Genomic DNA, 23,653 nt, shown 5'->3' with positions numbered 1-23,653 from the left:
TGGCGGTGCTTAGGAGTTCTGGAGACAAACAACTCCATTGCTTACTAACTCACTTCTCTGAACCTCATTGCCTCATCTGCAAAGTGCAGATGACAGTACTGCCTACCTCGCGGGGTAGTTGGGGTGTAGTGAGGATCTCATGCAATGATGCAAGAAGAGAGACTAACACAGAACCTAGGACAGAGTGAGGGTCAGGAAATGGTAGCCACTGTTACTAGTTTAAGGTAACAAGAATTCCAATTCCAGCCCTTAAGAGCTGAAAAGCTGCATGCAGCTCTCAGTTTTTCTGGAAAGGAGCTCATCATAGACCCCACTGACCCTATTGTCAGAGAAAAAAACATCAGCAAGGAGACACTTCAAGTCCTGGGTCCAGTTGTCAGAGGGGCCTCTGGCAAGGGAGGCTGCCTCATTACTCTGACAAGCAGTCATTTAAGCCTAGTCATAAAGAAGCTGACTTCATTTGTTTTCTTCCTCGGTGGCTCCTGGGGGCAGGCCTGGAGCTAGAGGAGGGGGTTGATGGGAAATGTCTCTGTGGGCTGTTTCTCTTGTGTTTGCTGGGCCCTCCTTACCACCTCTGGGCATCGCTGGGTCCCCATAGTTTTCTGCTTTGCTACTTGGCTTGGCCCCATGTCTCATGGGCAGCAGAGCCTGAAGTCCCCTGGAGAGTATTTTTGGGTTTGAGGGATGGGGTCAGGAGTCTCTGGGGTGGGCCTGGTTCCTGACTGATCTTTCTCTGTCTGTCTGTCTGCCCTGCCCTACAACAGGGAGCACCCTATCTTCTTCATGTTCATCCAGATTGCTATCATCTCTATCTTCAAGTCCTACCCGACGGTGGGGGATGTGGCCCTCTACATGGCCTTCTTCCCTGTGTGGAACCATCTCTACAGATGTAAGTACTCTTGCCTCTAACCCCCTGGTGGCAGATTTGTGTCAGCCAGGCCCCTGGATGAAACAGCTAGGGAAAAAGGAATTTATAGGCATTTGCTGGACACCTGTGGTGCTAGCAGCACCAGGAGAGAGGCAGTGACAGGAGGTATTATATCTGCCTCCTAGGTGCTATGGGCTAGTGATGATAATGAAAATAACTACCGTTTATTGAGCACTAACTGCGTACCTGGTCACTGTGGCTCTAAGAACACTACATGCATTAGCTCATTGTATCTTCACACCAGCCTTTGAGGAAAGTATGCCATTTTACAGATGAGAAAACTGAGGTAGAGAAAGGTAGAGCCATGTGTTCAAGGTCACCTGACTGGTCGGTGGAAGGGCTGGTATTGGAATCCAGATCTGTGAGCCTCTACCAGTGCTGTCCGATAAGACTCTGTAATGATGGAAATGTCCTATATCTGCACAGTCCAATAGAGTAGCCATTAGTGTGACTGAGAAGCTGAATTTTTGATTTAAATTAATTTAAATTTAGGAAGCCACACATGGCTAGAGGCTACTGTATTGGACAGTGCACTGCTGGACCTGGACTTTAACCCAGTTCCCAGTGCTGCACCCAAAGGTCCATAGAAGACAGGGGGGCAACACTATACCTCCTGCAGACCTGTCTGAAGACCCTTCACACTCTAACCATCCCCTCCTCAGAAGACGGCCTGGTGGTGATCGAGCTGTGCTTCCCAGGCCCCCAGTGTTTCCCTCGGTTGGGCTCTTCGCCTTCTCTGTGGGTTCTTTGCAGTGTTTGTGAGCTCCCTTAGGGTAGGCTCATGACTCACTTGCCTTTGTGTCCCCAACAACCAGGATCAAACCTGACACACAGAACAACTCGGCAGATGTTTGTGGATGGGTTTTTTTAAACCTCCCTAATAAAGAGGCAATGTCAGTGGCCCAACACCACTTGATTCTGTCACTAAAATGGGAAGGGAGCTGTTGAACTTTCCTCGCCTATAGTGAGTGCACAGCAAGGTGTCAGGAAAGAACTCAGGGAGGGCAGGCTTCAGAGGAATGAGTCTTTGTTGTTGTTTTGGGCTGTCTGGGTGTCAACCAGGAAGTGAAACTGACCAGCTGCCAGAAAGAAACCTACCTGTAGGAGTGGGCCTCTGAGTGAAGGTAAACAGCTGAGTGGGCAGGCCAATCTTACAGGTGATGGCCTGGCAGGGCAGTGATGAATCCAGCCTGACTGGGAGGAGGAAGTGACATCCTCATTGCACAGACAAGAATCACCCAGTCCAGCAGGCTCAGAGTCAGCTTGGGGCCCCTTGGCAGAGTGGCAGTGACAAGTCACGAGGCCACCAAATGTGAACATACCCCAGTTTGTGGCAGGGTGGGTCTTGGGGACATTGACCATCTTTCCTGAAAGGTAGAGTTGTTTTTTCTTAGCTGTCTATCCCACGTAGGGCATCTCTCTCCCTCGGGTAATATCCTTCATCCCATATTGCTGGACACAGTCTGGAGCCAGACTGACCTGAGTCTGAACCCTGGCTTTCCCATTATTAGCCACAGGTTTTTAGGCAAATCATTTAACCTTTCTGAGCCTCCTATTTTTTAATCTTTCAAATGGGGAGAATATCTTTCATGGGTGTTTTAAGTGCGAGAGAGAATAAATGTAAGTAGCGCTGCAGTTATTGTCAGTCAGAATTGTGCAGGGGGTCTCCTGCATGGTGTCACGATGAAAGCTTCAGGCTTGGTAGCCAGAGTTGTTCAGAGTCATTAGAATAAACATATTTTTCAAGACTTAAGCTATTAAGCTATTTTATGCCCTCTGGGGTGATGAGGCACAAGAAGTATGGTTGGGCTTTCCAGAGACCTGGATGACTTAATAGGTGCTGTTGCCGGCTGGCTGGGCAAACTCAGCTCGTCTCAAGGTCCTGCACAGAGCATTGGCTGCCACCCCGTGATGCCCCGCTCCTGTGGCAGGGAATACTCATGCTCAGAGTGTTTATTTGGGACATGACAACTGTGAGTCATTAATTCAGCCAGGAGCGTCTTCAGCCTAGTCCTGTAGACCTATGACTAGAGACTCTTTAGAAGTATTTAAGTCTGGGTTGAATATATTCAGACTTTTCATGGGGTTAAGAATTCAGTTTAAACATTAGTTACTGGTGATAACATGCCTGCTCACACATTCACCTTTTTGTTTTCCTATCCTGTTCAGTGGGGATGGGAAGAGGCACGTGGGCCCTTCCCTGAGTAAGGGCCCCAGACGCCGTGACTCTGTGGTGTTTGGGGCCAGGATGAGTCATACAGACACACAATTGCGGTGTTAGGGAACAGCCTGCTGGCAGAACCGGTGCCAACCCGAAGTGGTCCAGCTGAAAGAGCCAGTTACCAAAGGGCTGGATTTTGTGTGTTTTATTTTGCTTTTATTAACTGTTGTATAAAGATTAAAAAATTGATAAAAAAATATATACATTTTAAAGAATAATAATACAATAAATTGCCATGTACCTAGCACCTAGTTTAAGAAAGGGAACGTTGTCACAACCTTTGAAGTCCCTAAATCCCCTCTGTGTCCCTGCCCCTCTCGATGAGACTGAATTCTGCAACTGGAATTTTATTTCTGAATGCCTGAGGCTCAGAGAGGTAAGGTGACTTGCCTGAAGTTTCAGTTTGTCGTTAGTGGAGCCAGAGATTGGGTAAGCCACCCAGTGAACATAGTGGGGAATCTGATTCCATTTGGCCTAGCAAGTCTGGTGAAGGGTGAACCCTTTCGTCTCATTAGGCCCTGGTCATCTCTGACATCTCTGACACCTCCTGGTGCCTGGAACAAGCTGTCCTGTGCCCCGGCTCCCTAGCTCCATCTGTTCTGGCGTATAGCTTTAATCCTCTGGCCTGTCGGCCAGCAAGAGTGAGTAGCAGCTCTCAAGTCCTGCAAAGGTCACCACCGGCCAGAAGCCAACTGGACATTGGGGACGTTCCTCAGGCACATGGGAATGTATCTTTGCGTTCTTCGTGATTGCACCCTGGAGCTGCTGTGAGCCTCTCTCAGTCTCTGTGCACTTGCTCACCTTCTTATCACCTGGTCTGAAATCCAAAGTGGCTAGAGGCACGGAACAAAGACCAACCTAGGCTGTCAGGCGCAAGAGTTTTATTTTAGGAATAGTGTATATTCTTTTCAGCAAATAATTTCCAGGGGATCAGAAAGAACCACTGAGAAATGTAAATAGTGATGTTAGAGTGGAGGAATGGGAAATAGATTTGTTCTCTTTTCTTGAGGTTGTAACATTATTTAATAATAATAATTCTCAGTGCAAAATCCCTTTTGCAAGGACAAGGCTTCCCAGATCGGTCTCAGGCTGGCTTGAGTCAGAGTTTTAATCTCATCTTTGAAAACCTAGAATCGTGGAAATTTCAGATTGGAAAAGAGGACCTTGCAAGCCCTCCAGCCCAGTGTTTCCAAATTGTGGGCTTTCCTAGACCACTAGCATTTCAAAAAATTCTAGTGGCAGAATTGCCAAACTTTTTGTTTTGCTGAAGACATTGAAACAATCAACTACCAGCCATTTGTCCCCATTTTGTAAAAGAAAGGACTTTTTAACAACAACCAGCAACAAAAAGACACCTATCATTTCTCAATAGAGAATGAATCTTAGGGGCTGGCCCTGTGGTTGAGTGGTTAAGTTCGTGTACTCTGCTTCGGTGGCCCACGGTTTCACCGGTTCAAATCCCGGGTGCAGACTGCTCATTGGGTGACGCTGAGGCAGCATGCCACACAGCACAACCAGAGGCACTCACAACTAGAATCTACAACTGTGTACTGGGGGGGCTCTGGGGAGAAGAATTAAAAAAAAGAAGAAGATTGGCAACAGTTGTTAGCTCAGGTGCCAATCTTTAAAAAAAAAAGGAACGAATCTTAAGTTGAAAACATTCAGCTTTAACAAGAACTCTGAAGACCAGTGGAATCTCTGTTGCAGACTGGTCTGGCCTCTTATTTGGCGAGGATCTACAGCTGTAACCCAGTGGGTTGTACCCTTGGCTGCCTATTGGAATCACTGGGGAAGCTTTTAGAAACTCATGTAGCCACCTGGGCACCACCTCTAGAGACTCCGATTTCCTTAGTCTGGGTGGTGCTCCCCAAGTGATTTTATTTTACGACCAGAATTGAGAATAGTGTGTGTGATGCAGTCCTCCTTCCAATGCATGAGCCCCCTGTATAGCATTTCAACCAAGTCGTCGTACAAATGAGACAAGTGGCCTTAAGGTCCGGGAGTTTCCCCATCGCTTAAATCTCTCAAAACTCTGATAGGAGAAGGGATTTCCTGAAGGTCAGGATCAGAGGGAGGAAGGGAACTTCTATTCATAAAGTGTCTGCTGGGACCCAGACCCAGTGCTAAATTTTTCTTAAAAAGGTATTCTTTTAATTAATGTATTTTAAATAGTATTTATTAGCTTATTTAAAAATACAATAAAGTTTAGGGGCTGGCCCTGTGGCCAAGTGGTGGTTTTCACGCTCTGCTTCGGCGGCCCCGGGTTTCACCTGTTTGGATCCTGGGCGTGGACATGGCACCACTCATCAAGCCATGCTGAGGGGGCATCCCACATGCCACAACTAGAGGGACCCACAACTAAAAATATACAACTATGTACCTGGGGGATTTGGGGAGAAAAAGGAAAAATTTTTTAAATCTTAAAAAAAATACAATAAAGTGTAAAGAAAGAAATGAAAATAGCAGATAATCCTATTGTCAGATAGAAGCTGTTGAATTAAAAGGGGGAAAAAATAGCACCATGTGGTAGGCGGAATAATGCCTCTCCTCGCCATCCCAAAGATGGTCACATCATAATGCCCAGAACCTGTGAAGTATCACCTTACATGGCAAAATGACCTTCAGGTGGGGAGATTATCCTGGGTTATCCAGTGGGCCCAGTGTAATCGCAGAGGCCCTTAGAAGTGGAAGAGGTGGGGACAGGTGGTTATGGGAAGTCTCTGTACCTTCCGCTGAATTTTTCTGTGAACCTAAAACTGCTCGAAAAACTAGAGTCTACTTTAAAAAAGAAAGTGGAAGAGGGAGGTGAAAGAGGAGGTCAGAGTGAGAAGGACCTAATTGACATTGCTGGTTGAAGATGGAAGGGGGTCATGAGTCAAGAATGCAGGCAGCCTCTACATGCTGCAAAGGTGAACAAACGGATTCTCCCGCAGGGCCTCCCGAGGGATGCAGCCCTGCAAATACCTTGATTTTAGCATGTGAGACCCATTTTGGACTTCTGACCTCCAGAACTGTAAGATAATAAATTATATTGTTTAAGCCACTAAGTTTGTGGTAACTTGTTACAGCAGCAGTTGAAAACACACATCTGTAATACATCTGTGTGAGGTTTTTCATACATCTTGTTTAATTCATGTAACACTCCTATGAAATAGGCATTGTAGCCCTATTTTAGAGATGGGGAAGCTGAGACTCAGAGAACCTTGCTGGCACAGTAGAGATTTTAACCAGGGTCTCTCTGAGGCCACGTCTGTGCCCCACCATGTGCTGCCTTCCCCTCAGCTGCACTCCGGCTGCCTGCCCGTGGGCCACGCTGTGTAGCAGGTCCTCCCTGGGGCCTCAGGGAGAGCTTTCTCCCCGGTGGGATTCCACATTCCCTGTGTGAGTGGGGAGTGATATTAGAGAAGGAGGGTGTCAAAAAGATTTTTAAATCATCTAAGGAAGAGTGAGGGACATTTGAAGAGCAAGGCAGGGGACCTCAGACATGAATTAAGGAGAATGGAAAACTTGTTCCTCAGACCTGGGGCTGTGGCACTGCAGAGACTCACTGGGGGGCCCTAATGTGCGTGAGTTCATGCTGCCATTCCCATCCATGATCTGAGGTGGCCAAGCAGCACCCTGCTTGGGGAAAGGGGAGGAGTTACTCTTGGACACTCCGAGGTTAGAGGGTAGAGGGCAGTGTCTTGCTAAAATGCCCCCATTGCAGTGCCCAGAGGCATTCACAGCATTGCCATCTTTGGCCAGCCAAGGCCACAGTGGGAGATACAGAGTCCAAATCTAGGACCTCCCACTAGCTTTGGGCATGGGGAGCCATTGCCAAGGGTCTCAGGTTTTCCCCTTGACACCCTGGTGCATCTGAGTATGGGGGTAGGGGCTCTGCCTTTGAGCTACACCAGGCTCTCCCTGGGCCTCTCCATCATGTGGGGCCATCACAGCAAGAAAGGGTCTCAAAGAGAATCAGCATTGGGCTAACTATGACCATCTGTTTTTGCAGTTCTGCGAAACATCTTTGTCCTTGCCTGCATCATTATCGTCTGCTCCCTGCTCTTCCCTGTCCTGTGGCACCTCTGGATTTATGCAGGAAGTGCCAACTCCAATTTCTTTTATGCCATCACACTGACCTTCAACGTTGGGCAGGTAAGAGTCAAGGACAGCATGGAGACAGGGATTCTTTTCGTAGCCTCAGACTTTCGACTTAGGCCCTGGGTTCTGCAAAATAGGTGTTCGAACATGACTAAAGGGACAATTCCTCCACTCAAGTAGCTCTCAGTCAGGTAGAGAAGTAAGAGCAGCGGGGAAAACTGAATTTGGCTAACAGTTTATTGGGCACCGTACTGAGCCATCACCTCACTGAATTCTCACAGCAAGCTTGTGAGACAGTGTTAGCCATGTTTTACAAATGGGAACCGAGGTTCACAGAGGTTGTCTCTTGCCCAAGGTCATTGGAGAAACCAAGAACCAAATTCAGGGAAGGCTCAGTTTCTGAGGCCACCCTCTTTCTGGAACAGTGTCTGGGCTGTGTGGCACCTAGAGTGAGTGCACCCTGTGGCGGCGGGGAGGGCAGCAAGGGGAGGAGACACTGCCAACTGCACTGCAGGAGCAAAGGCAGGGAGATGAGAAATAGTTTGGTCTAGCCTTTGGGTAAGTCTGGAGTGCAAATTAGACAGCTGGGAGTAGTGGAGAGAAGGCTGGCATGTGGGGAGGGGGTCACAGAATGAGAAGTACCTGCAAGGAGCTCCAACCTTCCTCTGACCCCGGGAGAACCTCTCCCTTGGTACCATAGAGCACTGGTTCTCAGCATCAGAATCACTAGGGGGAGGGTGTTAAAAATCCAGATTCCCTGTTAATATGTTTTAAATCCTGTAGTTAATGTTGTGACTGTTAAAATTACATGACTTTGTTTAAAAAAAAAAAGTAGATTCCCTGATTCCTCTCCCAGAGATTCTGTTGCAGGTGGTCTAGCAGACTTTCCTCGTCCCCTCTGCTACGTTCTCTCAGGTCAGCTCTGTCCTCATTGTCGAGGTCTTATGAGAATCACTTGTCCTGTTTACCATTTCAATTGCTGTTGGCACAGCCTGGCATTTCCTGTGCGTAATGGACTGTATGGGAAGCAAGGCTAGCTGGAAAGAGTAGTGATGCCAGCCATAATCCCCAGGGAGAGTCTTGCCTCCAGGGTTAGTTGCTGGGAAAGAAGCAGCGAGATAGGGCTTTTTCAATGAATGATGGGTCTGGTATTTCCTGCATGGACATTTCTGGACAATTAATGTCCAGTCCAGCTATTTATCTTGGTTTGTGAATAGCAGGAAGAGAGATGCAGGGCCCTGTAACCTGGGTGGGACCAAGCTAGAGGGTCTATTCCCTGACCACACAGGGGTTATTGATGGTGGATGCTCAGCACCTCCTACCTGTGTTCCATGCAAACAGAAACCTGCAGGATTCAACTTAGTATCTTGAAGGAGTCCAAAAGATTGTTCTCTATTGCTGAAATCCCCTTTTCCCTTGAAAGTGGTGACTGGCATGTGAAGGCATTGGGCTTGCCCTTGGCCTCTGAGGAGGTTGGCGAGCCCCACTGAAATAGTCCACAGCCTGTTGTCAGGCCATGAGTGTCAAGTGTGGGTCAGGAGTACAATTGCAGTGATTATGAAGCATTCATGGAACTGGCCAGATAGCAGGTTTTTTATATGGCTGCCTTTATGAGCAAAGGATCTCTGTAAACAGCATGGGAGATGTTTGCAAATGGTCAGGTGCCATCTAAGGCAGGAGAAACTGAATTGTTTGGAAAAGGAGAATGGGGCTGGGAGTGGGAACCAAAGGCCGAGAAGACGGAGTGTGTTAGTGGCTGAGCTATAGAGAAAAAGTAGCCTAACTGTTGGCATTGTCTTTTACTTTTTTTCTGAATCTCTTTTTAAAATGTATTTTTAGTCATACAAGTAACACATGAATTCATTATTGCTAGGAAAAAGAAGTCAAACAAAATAGAAGCATAAGGAATGAAAATCAAAGCTCCACTTAGGCCCCCATCCCTTCCCACCTAGTACAGATGTGGTCGTTGGGATCAGTTTGGTGTGTGTCTTTGCAGACTTCCTCTGTGCATTTACAGACAGCTCTAAATACATATGCACTCATAAATAGCTTTTTTATTTATATAAAGAAATGACAGGGCCAGCCCTCGTGGCCTAGTGGTTAACTTTGGCACATTCCACTTCAGCAGCCAGGGTTCAGTTCCCAGGTGTGGATCTACACCCTTCTGTTAGTGGCCATGCTGTGCTGGCGGCCCGTATACTAAAAAATAGAGGAAAATCAGCATGGATCTTAGCTCAGGGCGAATCTTCCCTCAACAACAACAACAACAAAAATAGTCCTTTATAAAAAACGAGTGCCAGCCTGATGGCTTAGTGGTTAAGTTCACACACTCTGCTTGGCGGCCCAGGGTTTGCAGGTTCAGATCCTGAGCATGGACCTACATACCACTCATCAAGCCATGCTGTGGCAGTGTCCCACATACAAAAATAGAGGAAGATTAGCACTGATGCTAGCTCAATGACAATCTTCCTCAAGCAAAAAGAGGAAGATTGGCAACAGATGTTAGCTCAGGGCCAATCTTCCTCACCAAAAAAAAAAAAGAAGAAGAAGAAGACATCCTACTCTGCTGTTTTTCACTTAGTGATCTCATCTTGAGACCATTTGTTTAATAGCTCTGATGTCCCATCGTAGGATGTGTTGTAATTTATTTGACTAGCCAAGCCCCTATTGATGGACGTTAAGGTTGCTTCTGGTTGTTTTGCTGTTATAAATGGAAGAGCCTTGTGTGTCCCTCCATATGCTCTTGTATACACATGCCAGTATTTTCTTAGGATACATTTCAGGTGGTGGGATTTTCTGCTTGTACATTTTGGCAGATATTGCCAAGTTGCCCTTCCGACAGGTCATACCAACCTCCAGGCCTCCAAGCAGTGGTCCAAGTGCCCATAAGCTGGCAGCTTGTTCAGGCATCCAGCACGCCTGTGTCATCGGCCTCCTCGGGTCTGGACTCTGTGGCTCTGAGCCAGAGACAACTCTGTCAGGTCAAATGCTTCCTGGGACTGCTGGCTTTGGGCTTTGTGACTGTCACTGCCAGATCACTAAAGGGGTGTGTCAGATGGGGGCATTTACTCACCAGGCAGTCACTCAAGTCATATCACTATGCTGGAGCATTGACTGAAGCAGAAGAGTGTCCCCCCTCATGAGGGTTATACTGCCCCTGCCCTCACACCTGTTGGGAGCCAGAGTGCAAATATGAGACATTTAGAATTTCAGGAAGTTAAATGTCACCTCCTCAAAGAAGTCTTCCATGAGATTCCCCTGCCTCACTGTCCCTTTCTTAGCCCTCTATTTGTTTCCTTCATAGCACTTACCCAGTTCGTAACTTTAGATTGTTTACTTACTTCTCTCTTTACTTCTCCCACTAGCCTGTGTGCTTCATGAAGGCAGAGATCTGCCTGTCCTACCTGCTGTAGGGTCCCTAACTACCAGATCTGTGCTTGGCACAGAGCAGTTGTTTAGCAAATATTTGTTGAATGAATGAATGGACCAAAGATGGCCAGGGAGAACATCATGTGACTAACGGCCAGATGTGCAGAGAGTAACCGCTGGAGGAATCTAGAGGGAATGAGGTCACCTTGCCTTTTGTGAGTGGTCAGGAAAAGCCCTAGGGAATGAGGAGTAGGAGCTGGGCCTTTCAGACTTGGAGAGTAAGAGGGGAAGGGAGATGGTTTTGAAGGTAGGCAGGATGGGGGGCCAAGTCACCCCTACTGGCTAAGGTCAGTGAGTGACAGTTCTGTCCCCAACCCTTCTCCAACTTTTGTTAGAACCTGGTCTCTGTGGCCAGTGAAACCCCGCATGTCCTCCACAGCCCAAGCCAGCCCCTGCTTCTTTTTGACCTATAGTCCGCACTGCCATTGAGATGTGTGGCATTTGGGAAGTGTTCTCAGTCCCACAGCCAGCTCTTCTAGCTGGGATGGTGCTTTATAGCCACTTGGTCCTCATTCATCCATCCCTGGGCAAGACAGCTCAGAGCTGTCCTGGACACCAGATGAGTATGGCTTTTCAGCAGGTATCCAGAGCCGGGCCCATCCTTGCTAAATCAGCTGAATGTAGAGAACATCTTGACCTGTAGATTTTAAGTCCTGCTCTGTTTGAGTTGGGCAGTGCCATACCTTATTATAGAACAAATTATTGGTAGATTATTAGTTATACCAGCAAGTAAGCCAGTGACTTAGGCCTCATCCTTTCCCCGGGGCTATTAAGTATTTTTCAACATGTGGCATGGATCATTTGCTAATTATAATTGTGCCTCAGAGTCAGTAACCAGGAAATGACAACAGTAAACCATCCATAGGTGCATGGGGGGGGGGGGGGGGAGTGTCACACACACGTTGGAGAGAGAGAAGGCAGGATTGAGATTGGTTATTGAGGGCCCCTCCACTTCCTCACCGTGTGACCTTCAGCAGGTGATTGAACTTCTCTGGGTTGCAGTTTTCTTGAAAACGGGGATGAAAACCCCACCTCTCAGAGGGTTGAGAGGGTTGGACGTCATGTGTGGGTCCTGTTGCCGTTATTCAGATGTTGACATGGGAAAAAGCACGAGCAACACGCTGTTCAAATACCCAGAGCAAATTCCCAGGGAAACATTCAGTCCCGGAAACCGAGGGAAAGAGAACAATCCCACTCCTCTTTTTTTTTTAAACCTTTTTTCCTCTGCAAGTCAGTGACCAGCAGAAGAAAAATGGTCATCAAGGATTGCATATAATTAAAAAGGATTGGGTTTAAATTTAGCTTTTTTAAAGAGTATAGTAAGATGTCCTACTCACCCCCATTCAACTTAAAAACAGGGAACATACAGCAATATTTCCCTAAAATTATAATTAATAGTGGCTCATTTTTAAAGAGAGCTTCCTAAGGACCAGGCCCATATGATCCCTTTAATCTTCTGGATCATGTGCTTGTGCAGCCTTCTGGACCTTTCCCTGCGCGTTTACATTTACTCATATGCTCATGGAGAAAGAGTTTTATTTGTGTGTATGTTTTATTGTTGGCATCACAATGAAAGTCTGACTTTTTTTCTTTTAATGAAACACCTTGGTGACCTTTCCTTGTCCATACGTGAGAGAGCGAGCTCTTTATTGCGTCCCACCTGTGTGGGCTCACCGCACTTGATGGAAAGGGCTACTGACAGCCCTTTAAGATGTTTGCCTATTTTTTTTATTATGATAAAGAATTCACTTAATCCCCATGGCAGCCCTTTGATGGAGGCATTATTATTGTCATCTCATGATAGAATGAGGAAGCTGAGGCTTGCAAGTCACACAGCTGTACAGTGGTCTGTTTGTTCGTGCCCTTGTTTATCACGTCCTCGCAGTAGACTGTGGGTTCCCTTAGGGCAGCCCCAGGTCTGTTTTGTTCACGACCGTCCCCAGCACCAAGAAGAATATTCAGCGACTGTCTATTGATGAATAAATGAAATGAGCTGGGATCAGAAACCACATTTTATGAGCAGTGATTTCACATAACCTTGTATACCCTAACCTCCCAGTTCCAGTGTCTGTTTTGGTCAGAGCTGGGCCTGTGGCAGGTCCTGCTGGGTTCCCATGTGATCAGAGCCAGAGCCCCCTTCTCCTCCTACCCCTGTGGCTGGTGCTGAGAGCCCCATTCCTCCTCTGTGTCTGTGTCCAAAACGGACTCCCTGGAGACCCTCCGTCTGCCCTCCCCAGCAGGGCCTGGAATACTCCACAAGCTGCTACCTCTTCGCTGTGGGAGGCCAGCCCTGACTCCCCTCCTTATGCTGCAGACTGTAGATCCTGGGCTGGCCCTGCTTTGGCCATTCTGCTTTCTGTCTCCAGGGAGGCCTGGAGCCCTGGGCTCTGGGCACCAACTCTCTGGCATGTTGGGTCCTGCTCAGGACTTGCTTTTTCATTCCAGCACTAATGAAACCACGGTCTTCTCTCCTGAAATTGCCTCTCAACTGGCCGGATGTGTCATTCTGGGGAATAGGACTAGTGAGGAAATATTTGGGGACATGCTGGGCAGATCATCAGTGCTGGAGAGGTTTATAGCCCCCATTTCTGGACAGATAGGGGCCCATTTCAGGTTTATTTCCGTGGGTTGTCTGTGGCCTGGCTTCAAAGTCGTGGGTCTGTGTGTGGAAAGATTTGTTTTTCCTGAAGTGAGGTGCCTGTGACCCAGGTTGGACCCCTTGTCCTTGTCCAACTGGGTTTACATATTTCCTTTGCTTTTCCTTAACCGGTGGCATTTTGTCAAGGTCTTATTAGTTCACTCCTTTGTCTCTCCTATCCTCAAACCTTGAGCTCAGTGCTCAGCATCCCAAGCTTGTCTCTCATAGGCCCTTCTCCACCCCTCTCCTCCCCCCACAGCCAGAGTGACAAGAAAAGCCGGGTTAAATACAGGGGGACAAGGCCAGCAGGAAGGCCTGGGCTTTGGAGACCCGAACTCCACAGCGACTCCCAGTCCCATGTGTCCTGGCTCACTGGCCTTAAGCAAGTCACATAACTCCTTGAGCCTAATTTATTTATTTGCAAATATTAATTAGATGCCTGCTATGTGCCAGGCACTCTGCTAGGGCTCAATGAGACACAGCCCTGCTTCCAAGGAGCCCACATTCTGTGGAAGAGAGAAGGAAACAGGTAGGGCCAGGCAGCATGGTGGTGCTGTGCATGGGGTAAATGCAGAAGCCTCTGGGGGAGGCAGCCTGTAAGTGGAGCCAGAGGGACGTAGGATCTAACCAGGTTCTCAGTGAGACCTGGGGGTGAGAGAAAGCGAGTGAGCGAGTGTGGAAGGTCATTCTGTAGAACTGGCACATGCTACCTGATAGGAAATGAGGCCATTTCAGGACAGTGATGGTCAGAGCCACATGGCCTGCATGGGCCTCGTTATGCTGAGGACCAGGCTGAGCTTTTGGTTTTAAGCTGAGGACAACTGTGATCAGATTCATGCTCTGGAAACCTCCCTCTGCCAGGAAGGGAAGAGGTGAGGGCTGTGAGCTGGGATCTCGAGCGCCAGGGAGGAGGCTGTTGAAACCTGGCAAGAGGGGGTGGTAGCCTCGGTTTCCTCAGCCTTAGCAGGGTGATCCTAAGGACTCGGTATGGAGTTGGGTGAGGAAAACGTCTATGAATTGAAAAGAGCCACATAGATAATTGCCGTCATAGCTGGCTTTGATCTTGCCTTGTGACCGTCCAGACCCCGAGGTGCAGTTCCAGAGATTTGCCTCTTGTTTTGCCTCTTTAGAGCTGGAGGCTGGAGCTCTGTTCTTCAGCCGTCTCCTCCGTGCTGTGTCCATTCAGCCTGTGAGTTTGGCACGCCAAAGCCCTGTCCAGCTCCCCAAGTCGGCTGTCAGTCCCTCTTGCTCCCAGTTTCCTAGATCCCCAGGCAGCATGGGCAGAGGACGCTGTACTTTGCCAATGGTGACTACACATGAGTTCCCCCAAGTGCGAGCTGGCTGTCAAGTGTCAGCATCTCCAACACAAGCAAGAGACCTGGGGACCTAGGACATGCCTGGGGTGACGGCATCTGTTTCTCCAGAAATCTGCAGCCCAGAGCTCAGTGTTGGCTGTGTCTGCTGTCCTGAGCCCCGCAGCTTCTAGACGCACTGAATTCACGGCCTTCACTGGCTCAGATATCTGAGATGCTTGTTTTGCCTTTTCCCACAAAACTCTCTCTCATCTTGGCTAAGGGATAGAGCTGTGAACTGGGGAGTACAGCCTTGACAGGAGTGTTAGTGTATACAAAGCGTTAGCATGGATCTGTGGCAGAACTCGGCACGTGTGCACGCAGCCCCTTGCACCCCCACCTCCCAGCATCTTTAACTGAGAGGAGTTGTAGGGTGACAGGAAGGACTGGGGTTTGGGCCTCAGACAGGCAGGATGGGCACTGCAGCCCAACGCTCCGCTTATTCTCTTGTGACCCTGGGCAGGACTCTTAACCTCTGCATTGGCTCATCTCTAAGTGAGGCTTATAAACCCTACCCCAGGGTGTCGTGAAGACTCAATGATATGCTTTTCATTAAAGGGCCTGGCCCAGGGCAGATACTCAGATGTTGTTTTCTCTGTCTCTTCTATCCCACCCTGTAATGGAGCGTATTCTGACTGTTTCATTCCACTTCTGATCTATGCCTCTCTGTCCCTGGCCACCCTTTTATCAGCTGCTCCATTATATCTTCATTGTGGCCAAAAGGGGAGTCTTGGAGCCTTCTGGCTGCCAATGAGAGGAATGTGGTCCAACTGAACCCTCACTGGGGCAGTGCCAAGGGGGTGGGGACTGGCGAACTACTCAGAGCGCCAGCCCTGTGCTGGGTCTGGAGCCACAGAGCTGGAGCAGATGTCACTCCATTTGGTAGGCCAACGGGAAATGACTTCACTTCAGAGGTCACATAACTGACTGCTGGGGGCCAGGAGGGATGAGTGAGGCCTCTGAGTGGGACGTCTGAGGAGGGGAATTGGCAGGACTTGGTGGTCGATGACAGGAGAGAGGCTGAGGGGCTCAGCCACAGTTAGTGAGAGCAACTTTAAAGAACACACTGCTCTTCAGGTCTCTGAAAGCAGAGAGGGACAGAGCAGGGACTAAGGGAGCCACCATTGTGAGTAATAAACTAGAGTTTACCACTCATTTTATGGGTAAGGAAAATGTGGCTTAGGGAGGGGGAAGTGACTTACACAGGGTCACACAGCCACTACCTCACCTATGCTATTTCCACTGCCCCTTGTCCAACTTCCCTTGCCCAGACTGGGCACAGGACCCTGGGTCTGCAGCTGCTGTGTTGGTTAAATCCCAGGACCTCTGGGAAATCCCCTCTCCTCAGCCCAAATGGAAAGCCTCAGGGTCAGAAAAGTTTGTCTCAGCCAGCCTGGAACCAGCTAGGGGCTTTCCTCTGAAAGAGCCACGCCTCTGGGCCAGCCCGGTATCCACAAGATGCCGTTTCCCTGGGGACAGGACCAGTTCAACCACTGAGGACTAGTGACCTTCGGTTCCAAACAGACCAAGCCAGCACACAGGGCTCTTTCCCTCCACGCCACCCTCTCCTGACACTTTATTATGAAAATTTTCACACAGACAGCAAAGTTGAAAGATTTAACATTGAACACCCACATACTTACCACCTAGACTCTACCGTTAACATTTTACTGTACTTGTGTGATCACAAAGTACCCATCCCTCAATCCATCTTATTTTTTTAATGTATTTCAAAGTGAAGTGCAGACATCAGTACATTTCCTGCTAAATATTTCAGCATGTATATCATTAACCAGAACTCAATACTTATTTATATTTTTCTTATGTGAAATTTACATGCAATGAAAAACACAAATCTTACATGTACATTTCCCAAAGCCGCCTTTCACTCAGCAAAACCTTTTGGAGGTTCATCCATGTTGTTGCATATAATAAGAGTGCATTGCTTTTTTAAAAACTTTTAAATTTTGGAATAATTTTAGATAGTACAGAGTTCCCATATGCCCCACACCCAGTTTCCTGCATTGTTAACATCTTATATTACCTTGGTACCATTTGTCAAAACCAAGAAACTGACCCTGACACATTACTATTAAATAAACTCCAGACTTGATGTGGATTTCACCAGTTTTCCCTGTAATGTCTTCTTTCTCTTTCAGGATCCAGTCCAGGGCACCACATTCCATTTAGTTGTCATGTCTCCCCTGTGTCCTCTGCTTGCTTTCTCAGTCTTTCTAATTTCTCATGGCCTGGAGAGTCTGGAGGAGCCCTGTCCAGGTGTCCTGTAGAGTGTCCCCATTTTGGGTTTGTCTAATGTTTTTCTCATCATGAGACCGGGTTTTGGGTTTTTGGAACGCTCAGGAAGTACATGCTAGTTAGCCACATGAGTTCATGCTAATGTTACCCTTCATCCTCTGGTTAAGAGAGTGTTTGCCGGGCTTCTCCAGTGTAGAGCTATGATTTTCTCTTTCTCTGCTTGGTTCTTTGGAAGTGAGTCCCTTAAGTCGAGCCCAGGGTGGGCGGGAGGTAGGGAGCAGGCAAGAATTAAGCTCCACCTCCTGGAGGGGATTATCTACATATATTATTTGGAATTCTTCTGTAAGGATTCCAAAAGAAATTCTCCCCCATTTATTTATTCAATCATTTATTGGCTGATTGTTTTTAATTGGATTTTTTAATCAATGTAATACATGTACATAATTTACAAAGTTAAGGCTTATAAAGAAAAAGAATATCTCCCTAAAGTCTTAGAGTTGTTGTTCTAGTACTTCTAAATAACATGCCTAATCTACTATTTGTATTTTTTTCCATTTTATATTAGATTGAACCATATGAAATTGTCAATACTCAACCATTTTTGATCTACAAAAATGGCAATTTCATATGGTTCAACCTAATACCTAGTATTTTGACTTTCTACTACTTGTCCAGCTGATTGTGTGTTACATGGGAGTTGGCTCATTTTATTTTGTTGTGAATTGTGACTTTGCACCTGCCCCTCATCTGACCGGGCTCGGAGATGAGCCCCCACCCGCTCAGCCATGGCTCCAGGCTCCCACTCCCCAGACTGGGCATCTTTGGCGTGGGTGAGAAAGGGGCTGCAGGCTTTGCTGTGATAGCCGCCTCCCACGGGCAGCTGTGGGGCAATGCCTCAGGGGCTCCCTGGTCTCGGTCTGCTCTACTGATACTGTCAGTGGCCGAGTTCTGTGCCCTTTGGCAGACTGGGCCCCCTGTGCATGGCCTTGCAAGGTCATGGCCACTAGTCCAGTTCTCCCAATATAGCCTTAGTCCACGTGCTGAACTCCTTGAACCTCAATTTCCTCATCTGTAAGATGGGGATCATCAAGCCTTCCAGATGGACTCTTGTGGTGTCCTTGTCAAGGGGCCATCACTGGTGTTGGTCCTGAGCTCCTCCTCCAGGCCACTCTGTGCTCTCCTTCCCAGCCCAAATGGAAAACCTCAGGGTCAGAAGAGGTTGTCTCAGCCAGCCTGAAACCAGCTAGGGGCTTCCCTCTGAAAGAGGGAAGACTGTGTGAGAGAGACTGCCCAGGACAGGGTTCTGGGAGTCGAGATCCCAGGCTCAGCTCAACCTCTGGTCTGCTCCAAGACCCTAGCCAGGTGCTCCCCCTGCTCTGGGCTTCTGTCTCCCCATCTGTGCCGAGAGGTGTTGGTGATGACAGTCGGAGAGGCCTTTAAGTGCCTGAGAGCTGGTGGTGTCTGCAGTGGTGAGCCCCTCTCTCCTCATCCTTCAGTGGGGCTGGGCCATACCCTTCCTGCTCCAGGCACTGGATGGAGGTCTTGGGAGCTTGGGATGAATGGGAGTGTAAGACTGCAGGTCCATCATGTGGGGGACCTTGGCAAATCCCTGCTGCCCTCTGGAACTCAGTGAGAGGGAAGGTGGGCTGGGCTGCTAGGGTCCTTTGGATTCTGTGGCCCAGATGGGAAAAACAGACTGAGCTGGGCATAGATACCATGGTGGCAGAACCACTCAGGGATCCTGTCCAGTCCAGGGGAGAAGCCACAGTCATCAGGCAGTCACACAGATGAATGTAAAACTGCAATTTGGATGAGTTTGTGCTACCAAATAGAGGTTAATGGGGCCAAGACCCAATCTGAGGGGTAAGAGAGGGCTTCTCTCAGGAAATGATCCTTTCTGAGACCTGAATGGCAAGCAAATGTTGACTAAATGAAAGGGGAGAGACTATCCCAGGCAGAGGAAACAGCAAAGATCCTGCAGCGGGAGGGAAAAGGCCAGTGTGGCTAGAGCCCAGTGAGGTGGAGTAGGGGAGAGGGTGGTGCACGTCCATGGGCAGGGACCAGGTGCAAGGCCTGGGAGTCTCAGGGAGGGATCTTCACCCTAAGAGCCGTAGGAAGCCTTTAGAGGACTTTAAACAGGGAAGTAACAGGACCAGATTTGTTTGAAAAGCTCTCCAGCTGCTAGGGAAAACACTGGGGTGGGGGGTGAGAGCAGGGAGCCCAGAGAAGAGACTGCTGTTGTTCAGATGACAGTAGCTTTGTCCATGGTGGTAGCTGTGGGGATGGATAGAAATGAGTGGAGTTGAGAGTTTAGGAGGTAGAACTGACAGGACGTGGTGGCTTTGTGTATGGAAGAAGTGTCAGTTGATTCTGTGGCCTGAACACCTGGACAGAAAATGGGGCATAGGTTTCCAGTGGGAGAAGCAGGTTTGACAAGGGGCTTGGTTGGGGTGGAGGGGCACCAGTTTGGAGTTCAGAGGGCAGGACTTGGGTTGGAGGTGTAGACCATGGTAGGGGAGGGAGGGCAGTACAAGTGCTAGTGAGTCCTTGCAGGGTCAAGTGTGGCTCTGAGGTGCGGGTCCCTGGGCAGGCTCTCCCCAACACCTGCCTTGCCCCTCAGGGACCCAGGGTTTAGGCAGAGGTACCTCAAAGCTTCTCATACCCTCTCTCTCTGCCCAGATCCTGCTCATCTCCGATTACTTCTACGCCTTCCTGCGGCGGGAGTACTACCTCACACATGGTCTCTACTTGACAGCCAAGGACGGCACGGAGGCCATGCTTGTGCTCAAGTAGGCCTGGCTGGGCACAGGGCTGCACAGACTTCAGGGGGTGAAAGGCCCGAAGCTGGGCCAAGCCCTCCAGCCAGAGCTGCCATCAGGCGAGTCCTCGGGCAGATGAGCTTCTTCAAGTCCAGGGTCATGAATCTCCGGCACCAGAGGGGAGCCAAGGCTGGCATCAAGGCCTGTGGGGAGTAGCCAGGAGCACTTCCACTTGGACCCCCTCTTTGTGACTCTGCACACCAAGGAGCCCCCTCCCAGGCAGGAAAGGGGAAGAAGCAGGTGAGCAGGGTTTGTTAGCTTGTGGCTACTTAATAAATGTTTTTTGTTATGAAGAAGTCTACTCTGGGACCACACTGTACTCTGGAAGGGTAGACTTGGCCCCTAATATGGCTGTGGTACACCACACACTGGTGTCAGTTTCCAGAAGGAGCCCTGAGTCCACAAAACTCAAGTCTGTGTACTGGCGAGCTAAGAATGATGTGGGACAGCCCCATCAGCAGCCCTCCCCAGTCCCCACGCAACCAGAGGCAAAGGGCCAGGCAGGCCTGAGCAATCTTTATTCTGCAGAGGGACAATAACCACAGATCCATACACCATGTCAAGACGGGTGAGCCAGGGGCCAGTCCTTCAGGGGTGGGCGGGTCCAGGCAGGGGGTAGTGCCTCAGGTTGGGGAGGGACAGATGGGCAGACAGGCAGGGGCCTAAAAAAAAGACAAACCACACAGCAGGGGTGCTGGGGGTTGCTCCCCACCCTCCCCCATCCCAGCCAGCACCCAGAGGAGCAATCCTAACATGACTAGCCCAGGATCCACCCAGGGGCAGAGTAGGCATGGTTGGTGCCCCTGGCTAGGAGGCGCATCCCTGCCCAGCCCAGCAGGGGCAGAGGCAGCTCGCTTCAGGAGCCAGGTGCTACCTGGGCAGAGCCTGACAGGGCCCCCCACTCCCAGGCCAACCCCCCCTACTGCGAGCTCAGAAGCCGAAGGTTTCCTGGGAGGCGTAGACCATGTAGAGGAAGCCGTCATCATCCTTCTCCTGCTCATAGATGTCGGCGATGGGTGTGGACACGCTCACCATGCTGTGCTGGTTCACCAGCAGGAAGAAGGCCTGCGTGGGGTTCAGCTGCAGGCGACGCCTGAGGTGGGCAGGAGGGCATGCCGACTGTGAGCGGCCTGGCTGCTAGGCCGGTGTAGCCCTGACCCCCCTCGCCATCCCAGCCCCTTCTAGAGGCTCTTACCTGACGCTGACCCCAGCCCTGACCTTGACCTTTCCCAACCTTCTCAGAAGGACCCAGCCCCCTGCCCGACCCCAGCAGGACCCAAGTTCCCCTCTGACAGCTGCTGCCCGCGCACCGGATGATCTTGACCAACTCGCTCATGTTGACATGGTCCGGGACCAGGAACTTGGTCTTGTCCAGAACGGGCAGCTGTTTCTCACCCTTGTAGCGCTCGATGATCACCTGGGAGCAGGGTGGGGTGGGACGCGTCAGCCTGAGGTGGGGCACGGGGCCTGGGGCTGAGCAGGGATGGGAGGGGGCGGTGGGACTCACCGGGATCTTGCTGGGGTGCTGGTCGCGGATCTGCTGCACCTCCTTACAGCGGTCGGCTGCGGACAGCGGTCGTGCGGTGAGGCCCCGCCCCGCCTCCCCACAGCCCCCGCCCCCCGGGCAGTCGGCCCCCCAGCCCCGGCACAGAACCAGGTTGGGAGGCGGAGGCCTGGGCCCAGGCCTGACCCTGCCTCCCAGCCCAGGGGGCGGCCGGAGCCTGACGTCATGGGGCTGACGTCACCTACAGCAGTCGGGTCGGTCGCCCTCCCCCACCACCCCAGCGCCCCCACCCCGCGCTCGCACATCGCCCTCCGGGCCTCACCGAAGCTCCGCCGTTGCTTGAAAGGCCGGTCGGAGGGCATCGCGCCGGCCCGGCGGGGCGCGCAGGCCGGGGCTCCGGGGCGCGCGGCTCGGGGATGTGGCTGCGGTTCGGGGGCTCCGGGGGCTCCGCGCCTCGCACTCAAGGGCTCTGGGCTCGCGCTGAGCCCGGCGGCGGCGGCGGCTCGGGGAGGTAACTAGCCCGGGTGACGTCAGGTCACAACATTCCTTAAAGGGGAGGCCGGCGCGCCGCTCCTATTGGGCCGACGCAAAACCCGCCCGCCCGGACCGTGATGTCAGGGCGCAGAGCCTGGATTCCCGACCCCGCGCCGCGGAGGGGCGGGGGCTTTCAGGCGTCACAGTCCCTTGACGTCATGGCCTGCGCGTCCCTTCTACCCAGGCCGGGACTGAGCGGAGGCTGGAAAGCCGGCGAGCCGTTGGGCGAGCGGGCTCCCAGCTCCAGCGGTGGGGAGAGTCCACCCAGCTTGCGGCTCAGCATCCTTCTGTTCCCGCTGTCACTAAATTCATCTGACAGCGCGCGCTCTGAGTCTGTTCCAGGGACGGTAGGAGGCACTGGGGATGACAGCAGTGAACCAAAAGTCCTCCTCGCCTTCGTGGAGCTTATGTTAGAGAAGGAAGAAGGTAGGGTAGCGGGGATTAAAACGTGAAAGAGCAAGGCACTAAAAAGGAACACAGGTTTTAGAAGGGAATTTCTAGAATTGAAAAATAGAGCTATTGAAATTAAAGTCTCAAAGGATAAGGCAAGGAAGCAGATTAGACCCAGCAGAAGAGAAAATCACTGAGCTGGAGGATAGATTAGAAGCAATTAACCAGAGTGACAAGGTGGTGAAACGTATAAAAGAGGGAGTGACAGGAATGGTAAAGTGAAAAGAACTCACAGGGCCAATCAGAGTTCCAGAAGGAGAGAAGAGACTGTGGGAGAGGCAGTTCCTGAGGAGCTTCTAAATTGATTAAAGACGAGGATTCTCATAAAATCCAGAGCAGGATAAATAAAAATAAAATCGGTATCTAGGCACTTTGTAGTAAAGTTACAGAACTCCAAAAAGAAGAAATTAGATGGAAAAATGGTGAGCAACTAAACTGATAAACGTAAAAGGAGATCTAAACAGGCACTTCATTGGAACGTGAAGAGTGATGATTTGTGGAGTCCAAAACCAGGCCCCTGGAAGACAGTAACAGTAAGACTGGAGAGGGGAGTCAGTTCTAAGCAGCTTGGTTTACTTGAGGGGAGGATAAAGATATTGATAATTGTTGGCCTTTGTAAAGTCAAGTATGTATTTCAAAGACTTAAGAGGGATCATTAAAAGATTACAAATAGAAAGTATAACTGCCAGTGCAAGAAAGAGAAAAGGTTAGTAAAGGATATTAGAATAGAAGGCAGGAAAGGAGAAAAAGGAAGCAAAGTAAGAAGTAGATAAATGGTACAAAACCAGAGGGAGAAAATGTGCTTTACGTTCACCTATTAAAACAAATGATCAGATTGGCCAAGAAAAATAAAATGCACCTCTATGCTGTTTACAAGAGGGCATTTTAAAACCAAAGGGCACCAAAAGTAAAAAGAAAGAAAAAGATATACTAGGGAAAAACTAACCAAAAGATATATCTATAGCAAAATCAGACAAAATAGGCTTTAGGGCAGAAGACACTATTAGGGGTAAAGGAAGCTATAACTTCTATATTAGAGGCTAAAAAAAAAAAAAAAAGGCTGAAAATGTATAAAGCAGAAGTGACAAGGGTACAAGGAGAAATGCCTAAATATTTCATCATAGTGGGAGATTTAAGACCTCTTTCAGTACCTTATAGACCAAACACCCCCAAAAAAGGATATAGATGATTTTAATCCTGTTAATAATCCTGATCAATGGACCCTGATAGAACCCTGAACCTAATATCATTACTTTCAGGTACACAAGAAACATTTACAAAATGACCTTCTAGACCCCAAGTCAAATCTCAACAGATGTCAAATAGTCAATTTCATCCAGACCATATTCTCTGACCACAGACAAGAGCCAAGTAAACTCCAAATGTTTGAACATTTAAACATACTTGTAAAAAACATTTTACTCAAAGATGAAATCATA

General features: G+C 49.5%; 2 protein-coding genes across 7 annotated transcripts in view; one reads left to right on the top strand and one right to left on the bottom strand.

Annotated features, from left to right (window-relative positions):
- Positions 1-20,022, top strand: part of PIGU (phosphatidylinositol glycan anchor biosynthesis class U) — a 114,811-nt gene extending 94,789 nt beyond the window's left edge. For all 6 annotated transcript variants that reach the window (XM_070588122.1, XM_070588123.1, XM_070588121.1 and 3 more), the window contains 3 exons: positions 765-889; positions 7,144-7,286; positions 19,587-20,022. In XM_070588122.1, coding sequence (XP_070444223.1) covers positions 765-889; positions 7,144-7,286; positions 19,587-19,700 — 382 coding nt within the window. In that variant the 3' untranslated portion in view covers positions 19,701-20,022. The remainder of the gene's footprint in view (positions 1-764; positions 890-7,143; positions 7,287-19,586) is intronic.
- Positions 20,023-20,221: 199 nt separating this feature from the next.
- Positions 20,222-23,250, bottom strand: MAP1LC3A (microtubule associated protein 1 light chain 3 alpha). The gene is made up of 5 exons (XM_070588161.1): positions 21,553-23,250; positions 21,234-21,289; positions 21,037-21,143; positions 20,650-20,819; positions 20,222-20,388 (listed from the first exon to the last, which is right to left on the bottom strand). Exons 1-4 carry the CDS (start codon positions 21,590-21,592, stop codon positions 20,657-20,659), a joined length of 366 nt encoding a protein of 121 aa, XP_070444262.1. The 5' UTR covers positions 21,593-23,250; the 3' UTR covers positions 20,222-20,388; positions 20,650-20,656.
- Positions 23,251-23,653: the final 403 nt, after the last annotated feature.

The sequence above is a fragment of the Equus przewalskii genome, chromosome 21, assembly GCF_037783145.1.
Source record: "Equus przewalskii isolate Varuska chromosome 21, EquPr2, whole genome shotgun sequence".
In the NCBI taxonomy this organism is placed as follows: Eukaryota; Metazoa; Chordata; class Mammalia; order Perissodactyla; family Equidae; genus Equus; species Equus przewalskii.
Note: the sequence above shows the minus strand (reverse complement) of the source record. Positions and strands in the feature narration are given on the sequence as shown.